Source organism: Ceratotherium simum, chromosome 32 (assembly GCF_057802395.1).
Source record: "Ceratotherium simum simum isolate JZ-2026a chromosome 32, ASM5780239v1, whole genome shotgun sequence".
NCBI classification, from domain to species: Eukaryota; Metazoa; Chordata; class Mammalia; order Perissodactyla; family Rhinocerotidae; genus Ceratotherium; species Ceratotherium simum.
This window is the reverse complement of record NC_141931.1, coordinates 22,061,601-22,074,653: the sequence shown is the minus strand read 5'-3', so window position 1 is coordinate 22,074,653 and position 13,053 is coordinate 22,061,601. Positions and strand designations below refer to the sequence as shown.

The following is a 13,053-nucleotide window of genomic DNA, read 5'->3' as shown; positions in this document are numbered from 1 at the left end:
ATGGTTGGACACTTGAGGTTGTTTCTTGTTTTGCTTGTTTTCTTGCTGCTATAAATACTGATATAATTAATGTGTGTGTGTGTGTGTGTATTGCCAAAGATGAATTGACTCATAGATATAAGCTGTCTCTCCTAACTTTAGTTTTTTCCTGGGGTCAATAATTGTTGTGGTTTTATTTGCTTGCTTTGTGTTCTGTGTAGCCCTCTGGCTTGCTGTGAACTAGACAGGTTGTTCACTGCACAGCTGACATCCTGGGGACATCACCGTGACCCTGCGATTCATTGACCCTCCTATTTCCTGGCTCCCGTGTCTCCTCTTGGTTTACTTCCTTGTCAAGGATAACCACCCCATTTCCCTGCAGTAGCTTCTTGAGAAAGGCATACATGGCACATCCGTTGTTTAGACCCCACGTGTCTTAAAAACGTTTTTATCCTATCCTAACCTAATTTGGTAAGGTTTAGAATTCTAGTTCTGAATTCATTTAGAATTTTGAAGGAATCACAGCATTGTCTTCCGGCTTCCGATGTCGCTGCTGAGAAGTCTGTTGCTGTTTTGATTCCTGATCTTTTGTGATGTGACTTGAGTTTTCACTCTGGGAAGCTTTCAGGATCTTGGTCTTTGGTGTACTGAAATTTCACAGTGATGTGCTGGGGCATAGGTCTGTTGCCTTTGTGTTCATTAGGTTCTTTTTTTTTTGTTGGTGAGGAAGATTAGCCCTGAGCTAACATCTGTTGCCAATCCTCCTCTCTTTTTGTCGAGGGAGATTGGCCCTGGGCTAACATCCGTGCCCATCTTCCTCTACTTTATACAGCATGGCTTGATAAGCGGTGTGTAGGTCTGCGTCCAAGATCCAAACCTGCAAACCCCCGGCCGCCAAAGCAGAGTGCTCGAACTCAACCATTACGCCACTGGGCTGGCCCCTCATTAGGTTCTTCTAATGGCCCCTTTTAATCTGGAAACTCATGTCCTTCTGTTTAGGGACATTTCCTCCAATTATTTTACTTATTCATTGTGATAACTTCTTCCTCTCTACTTTTTCTGATTTATCTTTCTGGAACTGTCATTATTCAGATATTGGCCCTCCCACACTTATCCTCTAATTTTCTTATCTTTTCTATTTAAAGAAAAATTTTTTTTGGACTTTCTGTTTTACTGTTCTAGTTTCCCTACTTTGTCTTCTAGGCTTTTATTTAGTTTTTCATTTCTGCTGTCAGTTTTCATTTCTAAGAGCTCTTCTTTATCTTCCAGTTTTTTTAACATCATATTCTTGTTTATGGATTCAGTATCTCCTCTTATCTCTCTGAGGATATTAATGATAATATTTTTGAAATTTTCATCATTCTGCATAGTTTGTTTCTTGTAAGTTGCTTTTTTTCTTCTTTTTGTTTGATTTTGATATGTCTTTCATGTTGAAGGTTTTTCGCAGCTGCTCGGTATCATTAGCTATATGCATATATTTAAAAGTAGGACATTAAGAAACTGATTAAAAATTCTATGCTGGGTGTGTTGACTCTGATCTTCACTTGTAGGGTGACAAGGCTGAGCTGTTTCCTTGGGGCACCTGTGGTATCAGCCTCCCTTGGCTCGTGGACTATTCAGACTCCCCAGAGGAGACTCCTCCGGTCTTCTGTCTCGAGAATGAATTTGGCTTCATTTACTCCTGTTTTCGCTACAGTCCTTCACCGTCAACTCTGCTCCATGTGTCCCCCACTTCAAATCTCTCTTTTACTTTCTTTAAGAAAAAACATCCAGTTTTCTGCTGAGATAACCTGATTTCTTCTGAAAGAGACTTTCATCCAGTTCTGCTCTTTTCAACATCATCTTTGCCACACTTGCGGAACTGCTCAGCACCCCCAGTGCCTGACCTCGGGGGAGCTCTCCAGTACTCAGCGGGTTGATTCCTGGCCTCCCCCGGCTGCTGACTAAAATTCAACTTTCTCTGGTCTTCTGAGTCAGTTACCACCTGCCCTTCTGCTGTCTGCCTTCCCAGATTTTATTGCTGTCATCTCTTTTCCTATTATTTTTGTCTTTGTGATTTGTGCCCTTTAACAAAATAATAAATCCCTTTATTGTTTTAGTGGGGTTTCTGGAGGAAGAGGAGATAAATGTGTGAGTTCACTCCACTATCTTTAACCAGAGATTTTTCCCCCAGTGCTACTAGGGGAAAACAAGCACGTCTGAGAGCAGTAGGTGGCAAGTAAGCTTTCCCAAGGAGCAGCTGAAGAAGACTTACTTTCTTTGTCATTGACTCTCTAGGAACCAGAAGGCTAGAGCCAATAATGGGTTCTAAGAGCCTTAATTTGCTACACGTTGTAGACAGCCTTCTTTCTCATGCAGGTAAAATGGTGAAGGACATACAGGCGCAGGTTTGTCAGGGGGGTATCCTGAATGGCAGACTCGCCCCAGGCGGGAAATTTTAAGTGCCGTGAATTCTACCCTGGGCTCTGTGTCGATCCCGGCTGTGTCGTGGTTTTTCTCTTCAGTGAAATCGCTGTTTGTTTTCTCTCTTCCATTCCTAATCCCCACGGCCATGGTGGGTGTAGGATGATGAGAGCCTGAAGTACCTCACCCACGAGGAAAAGGACGTCATCCTGTTTTTTGAAGAGACCATTGATTCCCTGGAAGATGACTTTGAGGAGCCAGACCTGTGTGACAGCGGTGTGCACTGCCACTCTCTGCGGTCTCTGGAAGAGGGCACTTCCAGTCACTCCGAGCCAGAAGATGTCATCGATTTAGTGCAGCCGGGACCTGCCGCTGGGGAGCCCGAGTGCCTTCCGGATGGGACCGAGGCAGCGGGTGAGGAGGAAGCACACGTCTCTGGCCTGGTTTGTCAGTGTTGTTCAAGACACAGAGGCACTTCCTTCTGTCCTGCTCTCCTGGGTTTGTCAGTATGGAAGCTGTGGGGCTTATCTGGGTTTTGTAGGGTAGAAGCATCCTCTTGGTGGTTTGATTGTTCCACAGGTAGATGCTTTCATAGCGTATTAGGATGACAGCACAGGAAGGGAAACTCCCAAAGGGCTAGAATAAAAATGAGACTAACTGGGCATACAAATAGATGTTATGTATATTTTAAAAAAGAAAGAAAATTGGAAATGACTTCCAGGTAACGATTCATTCTGCAAAGAAGACATACAGGGTACTTGTAATTTAGCCCTTGAGGTTTAATCTCAATTTTTGTGCAAGATCATAGCCCTATTTCTGAAGTATGACTTTCCAAGGTGGGAGTATTTGAACTAAAAAGTCAGCTTGTTCAGGAAAACAGGAAAAGATCAGAATAGAAATTCGGCTCAGCGTCTACTTTGTACACCTGCTTGACTCAGGGTGGCATCAGAGGAGAGGTACGCTTTTTGTCCCTTGAGTCTTATGACAGAACTAGAGGGAGATGGACAAGGAGAAAATTTTCTTCCAGTTTTTTTTCCTGATTGGAAAAGATATTGGAAATAAATGTAGGCAAGGGAATATGGTTAGAAAGGCAAAAATAGAAGGGAAAATAGTTTTGCTCTAACTACAGCACACTGCCTTTTGTCATGAGCCTCTAGAAATATATATTTTTTCTTTTTTTTTTGTAAGCAAGGCTGTGTATTACACAGAATTTCACATACTATGGTTACAGGTTCCAAATATGTAGCTTAGTTTGCAGCCATCTCTTCAGAAGAGACTTAATGTGAATTTCCCATTTTTATCACTCTTCTTCTTTGAAGTATAGTTCCTAAAATTAATTTGAACCAGCTGAGCCTTTAAAAATGTCAGATCATGTAATTGTGCCAAGAAAAACACGTTTTGAAAGTAAGTCACCTTGCCCATCAACTGTCTAACATGATATTTTCATAACAAGTTTAAGTGCCTACTCTGTGGCCGGCATCATGTGAGATTCCGAGGATGCAAAGATGAATAAGACGTGGCTTAGTTTTGCAGCAGGAGGAGGTGTATAAACATGAGTGCAGAAAAGTGTTAGGTGATCTGCGATCAATATATGTTATGGATACAGTAAAGGCTCAGAGGCTGGCATATTAAATTCTACTTGGGCCATCAAGAAACGTTTCCGTTTCACATCCAGCTATCCTTCATCTAGAAAGACCTGATGGAGTTGTTGGCGTGTGCCACACAACTTTCCAGGCTCCATTTCTCCTTTGTAACATCCCCTGATAAGGTAAGTCATGATTTCCTCCTTTTACTTGCCTCAGGATGAGGGGTCCTTACAGGCTTGCTTTTATAATACGCTTCCCAGGTGCTGATCATTTCTGACTTGCAAGTCTTTCTCCATCTCTAATTCATTCCTTCCCATCACATGGTTATGAAAATGATGCTATGTTCTCTTTCTCTAGTCCAGGGAACAGGGATGGAGGGAGTTTAGCTGATAGGAGGTACTGTCAACATTGGTATTACGTACCTTTGAGACCTTTTTAAATTCAGGGTGAAAAGGAAATGTAATGCGTTTATTTTTACATAAGGTGGTAGCTTATGAGGATTCTCCCTCACTTTTCAGGGGCTGGACCTGTTGGAAAGGAAGACATTCCTGATCTTGAGTGCAGGAAGCAAGATGCTGAGAATTCTCCTTCTCCAGACTCCACGGTCCCAGAGGCCCCTCCTCTGTCGCCTTCCCTGCCTGTCCCCGCAGCTCCAGCCCACTCCAGGAAAGAGCTGCTCTCTCCTTCTCCTCCAGCAGAGCACCCGAAACTACCCCGCTCGGTGCCGACCCCACTTGTCATCGCCCAGAAAATTTCCGAGAAGTTGGCAGGAAATGAAGCGCTTTCACCCACATCCCCCTCGAAGGAGGGCAGGGCTGCAGAACGGAGGACACTGGCTTCTGGAGCCCCTCGAAATGGAGACCACTTGCTGTGGCACAGACAGATGACACAGCCTGCACCCAAGATCCACCGCTTCCCGAGCAACATCAGCGTGACCAACAGCTCGGGGAAGGAGTTCAGCAAGACCATCTCCAAAGCGGCCGTCAATGTGCGGGAGCGGAAAGCCCAGGTCTTGGCCAACATTAATGGTGTCTCTTTCCTCACCATGGGAGAGACGGAGATTGCCCCCAAGGGTGATCTCACTGAGCAGAGGGGCACGCGTGACCAGAGCAAGCCAGGCCCCTTCCAGGAAGCCGTATTCTTGCGGGCAGGAAGGCAGACCAGTGGTCAGCAGTCCAGAGGCGTGCAGACAGAACAGTCCCCACCATTGGCCAATGGCTTCCAGAGCATCCACGATGTCCTGAAGAGTGAGCCTGGCGCCTTTGTCTCTCCTGGAAAAACTGTCACCTTCCGTCCGGACCCAGCGCTTCCCAGTAAACTTGCGCGCCAGAACGCCACCAAGAGCTTTTATGAGCACCGGCAGCCGGACTGCAGCCAGGACGCTAGGAAGCGGTCGGGTTCGCTCCCCAGGGCCGTGGGGTTCAGGCCCCAGGGCATCACCGTGCAGTTCTCTGGCCGAGGCTCCACGGAGGAAGCCCGACGGGAGGCCCTGCGGAAGCTCGGCCTCCTGAAAGAGAACTTGTGATGGAGAGTGGGCAGGGAGCTGGAGCAGGCGTGATGGCCCGGTGTGTGTGGCCTGGAATGGACGTGCTTACGTAAAGAGCAGCGGCAGCAGTCCCAGCTGCTGGGCCCTGCTGAGGACTAGAGACGAGAGGCGCCAGGACTCAGCGGACAGTAAGAGTGGCCCTGCTCCGATCCTACAGCTGAGCAGGGAGGTCCTTCTGTAACAGAGGGTCCGGCCCATATCTTGTCTTCCTTTTTCCAGGAACTCAGAGAATAACCTTGAAAACCTATGGGTCTCTATGATTTGTAAATGCCATATATTTTGGGGGCTTGGGAGGAGGGGGATGGGGTCTGATGTGTTATTCTTGTGTCTCTAATTGAGCCTTTTATCCCAAGGACATGACGTGAAGCTGGTTTAGATCTCTTATACTCAATTCTCTAAGAAAGGGAGTTTCCCCTCCTTTTCTAAGAAAATAAAAAAGAAATGCTTGTTAAATTTTCAGTGTCTTAAAATACTTTTCCAGTTTTTTCGTTTGTTTTGAAGGGTAGAGGTCGGTATGTTGGCCCTAGCTGTGCCTTTGTTTCTTGATATAACTTGGTTTGCCCAGTTTTTCTTTTTTTTTTTTGAAAATTGAAGTCAAACCTTTAGAGTATGATTTACTGTAATTTTGAGTTATGGGAGTAGAATAGAAAGGTTGAGTTTGGAAAAGGTGGTAATTTTAAGAAAGCAAGTCTCGTGAGACTGCAGGGTCCGTGTTACTGGGAGGTGTGTGTATGAGCGCGTATTGTGTATATACATGTACATAATATATGTTAACATATACATATGTGGGTATTGCATGTGTGCACACACATTTGTATTACATATATATAAACTTAAAACCCTATTAAGTCATACAGGATGCACTTCCTGTTCTCTTAATTGACACAGCCATCTCAGCATTGTGATGGATGACACAGAAATGGTTACTTCCTAACATGGAAATCCTTTAAGGACACATCTCCATAATATTTCAGTGAACCAAAGTGCTTTTTCCTCAACAATGTGTTGTTCTGTTCCCAATTAAAGTAATATTCCAAATAAGCTTCCATATGCAAGATAGTTCCTTTTTTAGTAAAGAACATTTCTAAAGATTTAATTTATCACCTAACTTTAATTTATCACCTAATTTTAGTTTTGCATGTTCCAAGGTAGCTGGTAAACAGAAGGAAACAGAAGATTCTTAAGATCCCCTGTGTTCCGTGGGCAAGATCTCAGGATTAATTTAAAAGGAAAAAAAAACAGCGAACTAGGTTACGCAGCATGAAAAGAACTGGTTTTCTCCCAGACTGTGACTTACATGCTGAGTTGTAGCCACAGCATTATTATCAAAACTCTTTAAGGCTGGAGTCTTAAACCTCTAAAAATAGACTGGGAGGGGCCACAGTTGAAGTCAGGCCCTTTTGTTATTATGTCTCAGAATCTGTTTCTTTCCTGTTGAGTATTATTTAAATTCAGGCTTTTAAATGTGCTGTGAAGGACGTTTTTCATAGTATTCAATTTGCCTTGTAAGTTACATAAAATGATTGTAGTTTTTTCCTTAGAACTACAGTATTTAGTGTCTCGTCCAGCCCTGTCCTCCTGAAATAATCTTGTAGATTCTTGATGGTCTTAATTTAAATAGGTGCTTTGATTTTAGAAGTTTTTAAAATAGTTTTTACTTGACTCCTGTTTATGTTGGGTTTGTTTAAAGGATTCTTGAGAGATGTATTACCTTTTTACAGAGTAAGATGCCATACACAGTGTTTAAAAATAGAGGGTCTTGATATGGCTAACATCTAAAATATCCTTTATATATGAGGATTCTTTCTTTTTATCTTATCCTATGACTTCATTATGATTAAGGTGAACTTGACTATATATTAGCATATTTGTTCTCGTAATGACATTTTTGAAAAATAAATTTAGAGATTTATCTTAAGTATAAACAACTTTGTTTTTGTGTTTATACTTCTCAATTATTTTCTTTTAAATGATTATATCCTTCTGTTTATTCATAATTTCTTCTACCTGTTTATTCATAACTATACTGCCTGTTACTGTGGTCATTTCTTGTGCCCAAAACCTTAGTGATTAAAGCCATATGTTTTGTACGAGGTTCAAATCATAGCCACTACGGAACTTAACCTGTATGTGTCCGTGTCATGTTAACACAAACACCCAGTTTGCTGAGGGGTGTTATTGCTGTAACTATATGCTTGGACATTCTTAAAGGGTCATCTTCAAGGGAATTTTAAGGACCATATTTCAAAGCAAAATTGTAATGAAAAGGAAAGATGGAAAGTGCCCAGTTTTTTTTTTTTCTTTTCCAGTGATACTTGTAACTCAGTCTCCATGTTTATGAAACTCTATCTGAATACTTAATATCAGGGGGAAAAATTCTCCTTTGCTTTCAGGAAAGTGTGTACAAATGGCCAAAGTAGAGTTGCATCTCCAAGTGGTAACACCCAGCCATTAGCAGGGTAACCGTGTCTGTTCCGGTCTCTCTCCCACCCTCTCCTCCAGTGTGCACACTTATCTTCACAACGCTGTGAGAAATTCTGATCTTTGCTGTTCTCTCGCTGGCTCACGTTCTCCCCTGATAAGGCTTGTGGAGGAGAAAAGGCACACACAGGCAGGGTGGCCCTCGGATGCCTCTGAGTCTCAAGATGCACACAGCAGAGGGCTCGGCCTGAGCTGCATCCTTGCCCTTTTTCCTCCTCTCACTGCACAACCTGACCTGACAGAGAATGCATCTTCACTCAGAATTCCTGATGGGGAGCTCCCGGTGTAGGCTCCCCATCTGAAACGAGCTTTCAGGAAGAGCTCAGTGGAGTCGATAAGTGAGGCCTCATGGAACCCTTAGGACTGACCCTTTTATTTATAAAATATCAGAAATGTATTCTCTTTATTAAATTCCCACAGTGTTGGCTATGCGGAATTTGACCCTTCGGAGGATTGGTGGTGATGTTTTTTATACAGGTGATCTAAGAAATCAGTTCTTTGTGTTTATGCAAGAGAAATAAGATAAGTATGAAACAATTTACTCTGTTTTCCTAATGGAGGTGCAGAAGGAGGCATTGTTTCTCTCCGAGTGTATTTTATCACCCCGACAAGACAAGTTTTAATAAACTTTTTTCCCTAAACTGCTCCCTTGGCTTTTTAAACGTTTGTCATCAAATCACTGTGTCCCTGCGGGAGCAGAGCCCTGTCCTGTGTTTTCCTCCCTGCCCCCGCCTGGGAGCCTGTGATCCCGGGTGGCGGGAGGAAGGGGAGGGTGTGGGGGAATGCTCACCTGTGAAAGGTTCATGTTTTCACTGAAATGACAAGTCACCAAACAGGTTTTGTTTCTTCTCTTCACAACAAGGCTTTTTTCCCTGCTTTCAAGTATGGGGAACAAGTTCCCATATCCTTTCCTAATCTGCTCACTGGACAAGCCCTGCTTTCAGATATCTGAGAAAAGAGAAGGCAGGGCTGTAAGCTGCTGTGTCCTGGGAAATCTGGAACTCTCTAACTGAATTTGAAATAGAGACCGGCACGCACGGTGCTGCCAGGGAGCCGACCACCCACTGCCTTGCTGACCCCTCCAGCTCCTGCTCCCCTCCCCCGCCACAGTCACCCTCTTCTCGAGGGAAAGCACTGCTGGGGGACAAAAATCCATTTGTCTGCACAAGAAAAGGAGCAACAGGATGATGACCTGAGGGCACTTCGCATCCCCCACTTTTTAGCATAAAAACGGTCAGCTTTTGTGTGTGATGGTTGCAGTCCTTCTAAAATGTCTCCTTATTCAAAAAAGAACAAAACTCTTTGCTACACATTCCAAATTCATAAGGCTTAAGAAATGCCAATCACTGTGTCACCAGTAGGCTCACTCTCCTTCCTGGTTACTGTCCTTCTCAGGGGGCCACCGACGACCCCGGGGCCAGGTGGAGCCTGGCCCACGCCGTACCATCACTTGCTGAGCTGCAGACTTCAACCCTGTCGGCCTGGCTCCGTGAAGATGTGCTTCAGGCTGGCTTCTTATCATCTCAACTGTGTGAACTTGCTACTCAACAAGAGCTATAAAGGGAACAGGGGGAACACGGTGATTTCCAGAAATGACCTTGAAAGCCTTAGTGGCAAACATGGCATTCTCTAACCTGTGTGGGGAGAACCATAAATCGCCCTAAGGGGCAGGAGGTGGGAGCAGGGCCCAGCCCCTCAGAGAGAACTGCAATCCTGGGACGCCCTCCCAGTGTCCCTTTTTGCCTCCTGACTCCTTGGCCATCCCCTAGATCTGTCTGCCACAGGCCCCACCTCACTGGTTGAGTTCCATGTAGGTTTTCCTGATTCTCACAGCTTCTTCAGGATCCCAGCTATTTCCCCAGCTGAACACGACTTCTGAGGTTCAGAGAGCATTTCGAAGGGGAAACCCACCCTAGTTTTGTGGAGGGCCTCAGGGTCTACTTTCTGGGCCTGGAGCTCCTAGCTTGGCAGCTTAGGTTCCGGATTCGGCGATCATCCCCACCTCACATCCCCCTGCCCGCAGTAAAGGCAGCAGCTGTGCCAGTCCGACCAGGGCCGGAGCTAAGAATTCACATTTGGAAGCTGAAGTTAATGGAACTTAATCATTGATAAACAGGTCATACTTCATAAACTTCAGCCTCCAAGTATTTGTGTGTGAAGCAGAGCTGCCAAGGGTAGTAACCTAAGTTCTGGAAATAGCTTTAAGGGGTGGGGCTGAATGAACAAGGAATCCATGTGTCAGGTGTAAAAGGCTCCAGAAAACAGGAAGCTCTGCACGCGTGTGTGCTTGCGTGTGCGTGCATACGGTCTTCTAGGTGACTGGTTATCTCCATCCGTGGCATTCTCTGATCCTTTCTGTGTGGTATACTCCCCTTGAGTGTTGGGACATGCAGCAGGAGGCTGGCCCTTGTTACCAAAGATTTGTTCAGGTCTCTGTGGCCTGTATAAAATCACATAATTCCTCATAGAACCCACATCTCTGACAACTTATTGGGATGGCAATGCTACAAGGTTCTCTTCCACTGCTAACTAGTTCTCCTATTGCAGACAATAGGAGTTTCCTGGTCCATGAAATAGGATAGAATTTATCCTTTCACCTGACTATTTGGTGTCGAAGCATTTTGAATCTGGGGGAAATAACCTCTGCCTTGTGAAGACGATTTCAAACAGTAGGAAGGTTCCAGAAGGGCCTTCTCATGCAGGGCCTGCTGTGACAGCTGAGGTGCCTCGTCTTCCTGGGGCTTGCTTTCTAGACTCAGAGCTCAGGGCACACTCAATCTTGCTCTTCTGAATTCACAATCTCTGTTTGTGCAACTGCTTGTCAGGCCCTTTATCAGTCCAATCTGAAAGGCCAAATGAACTGAATGAAGATGTTTATAACGTAAAACAGTTGTCTGAAACTTGTCTTAATTTGTGAAGCTTAGGAGGTGAACCAAGTGCTGCTGAATATGACAGTGTTCATTCATTCATTCAGCAAATCTTTGTGTCCTTTCCATCTGCCCGACACTGCGTGGTGCCAAATATTATCACTTATTCCCCATGACTGCCTACCCGGTGGGTATAATAACCACATACAGATGAGAAAATGCAGGCTTCTCTGCTCTTCACAAGGGCCTCTTGGAGGCTACTGGGTCCATGTCCTGGTTGCCTGGGCTGCAAACTCTCTGCTTCCCACGCCTTCTGCAAAGCTGCCCAAGCTGTGCCAGGCTCATGCCTTCCAGACGTCCCTTCTGAGTATGGAGAGGGCAAACCCTCCTCAGTGTCTCCAGACTGCCATCTTGGTTCTCTTCTACCGTGCTTTTCTTGTCTCCCGTGGGGTCACTTCCTGTACTGTCCTCACGCTCTGCCCCCCACCCGCTAGGGCTCATCCCTGATTGTAGTTATGTATGAACGGATAGGGAATGGGGGCTTGTCTTTAGGGATAAGAAGAACAGACTGTGAAGACTGTCATTTCGAAGTCAGGCTTGGTGGAAAGAGCATTCCAGAGGGCTGCGCAGAACTTGAAAGAGGAAAGGGAAGCAGATCTTGCCCCCCGGGCCTGAGAAGGGCCCTTCAGCCAGGCTGGTTCCTTGAATGCCCTTCACGTGACCTCTGCCTTGGGGGAATCCAGTTCAAAGCAGGCCTCTGGCTCCATCCCTCCTCTCCCCCCCTCAGGACTTGGTTCTGGAACCCAGAAATGCCAGTCATGATTTCCAACATCCCTGCGAGCAGGACTCCCACGCACACACAGCTAAATGAGTTCACCAGGGAAATTGCCCAATCTGCTGCTTGGCAGTCCTTCGAAGTGGTGGTTGTTACTGAAAAGGCAACCAGGCTTCAGTGGAAAGTCCAAGACCTGGCTCCACTGAGCAGGAGTGCTCGGAGCAGGCCAAGCCAGAGTGGCTGCCCAGGCCGGCCTCAGCCTCGCCCTGCACAGAGGCTACCCGGCTCACGGTGGGGATGCCTTGGGAGGGTGCTGGGGCTACACTTGACTTCACCATTTTCAGTCTCTAGCCACATTTCAGTCATGACGCAACTGCAGCGCAAACTGGCGGTCCTTCCCCAACCGTGTCATCAATGATTACAAGTCTGCCAATATTTGTAGCTGGCATTGTTGAAGTTTCTGTCTACATTTTATTGGGATGTGCCTGCTCTCAGAGAACTGAGCGTCTCCTTGCCTTGGGAGGCTTCATCTAGTAATGTTGCTGCTGTTTAAATTATGTTTTTGTAGGGCCGCCGTGGCTTAGCAGTTAAGTGCGCGGGCTCTGCTGCTGGCGGCCCGGGGTTCAGATCCCGGGTGCGCACCAACGCACCGCTTCTCCGGCCATGCTGAGGCCGCGTCCCACATACAGCAACTAGAAGGATGTGCAGCTATGACATACAACTATCTACTGGGGCTTTGGGGGAATAAATAAATAAAATTATTAAAAGAAAATTATGTTTTTGTAAATTTCTTTCAGGAATAACTACTTTCAGTGCCAATTGGGGCCAGATTTAAAAATCGCTCGATTTTATCTTTTAAACAAAATTTTTTCTCAGCTCAATCATCCACCTTACACAGTCTTGATTCCAAATGACCATTTGCTATTTCAAGAACAGATCCACCTCCAGAGGTATATATTTTGCTCTAAATGTACTCCGCTCAAGTCCAGACTGCACACACCGAGACCTGCAACGCTTTATCAGGAGCAGAGACAGCTGAAAGGATTGAGCATGTGGAAGCTGCAAATAAAAAAGACCTGAGGGGCCGGCCCCATGGCATAGCGGTTAAGTGTGCGCGCTCTGCTGCTGGCGGCCCGGGGTTCAGATCCCAGGTGCACACCGATGCACCGCTTGTCAGGCCATGCTGTGGCCGTGTCCCATATAAAGTAGAGGAAGATGGGCACAGATGTTAGCCCAGGGCCAGTCTTCCTCAGCAAAAAGAGGAGGATTGGCATGGATGTTAGCTCAGAGCTGATCTTCCTCACAAAAAAAAAAAAAAAAAGAGAGACCTGAGAGGCTACGAGAGCTGCCTCCAGAGGCTTCTAGAGGGCTGTCATAACAGACGATTCTGTGTGGCCACAGAGATTACACAAAGCA

The 13,053-nt window shown here is 45.7% G+C and overlaps 1 protein-coding gene across 3 annotated transcripts in view; it reads left to right on the top strand.

The window, feature by feature from the left end:
* Positions 1-8,736, top strand: part of PROSER2 (proline and serine rich 2) — a 44,406-nt gene extending 35,670 nt beyond the window's left edge. For all 3 annotated transcript variants that reach the window (XM_004425371.3, XM_087420830.1, XM_087420829.1), the window contains exons 3-4: positions 2,544-2,796; positions 4,487-8,736. In XM_004425371.3, coding sequence (XP_004425428.1) covers positions 2,544-2,796; positions 4,487-5,493 — 1,260 coding nt within the window. In that variant the 3' untranslated portion in view covers positions 5,494-8,736. The remainder of the gene's footprint in view (positions 1-2,543; positions 2,797-4,486) is intronic.
* The last annotated feature ends 4,317 nt before the right edge of the window (positions 8,737-13,053 follow it).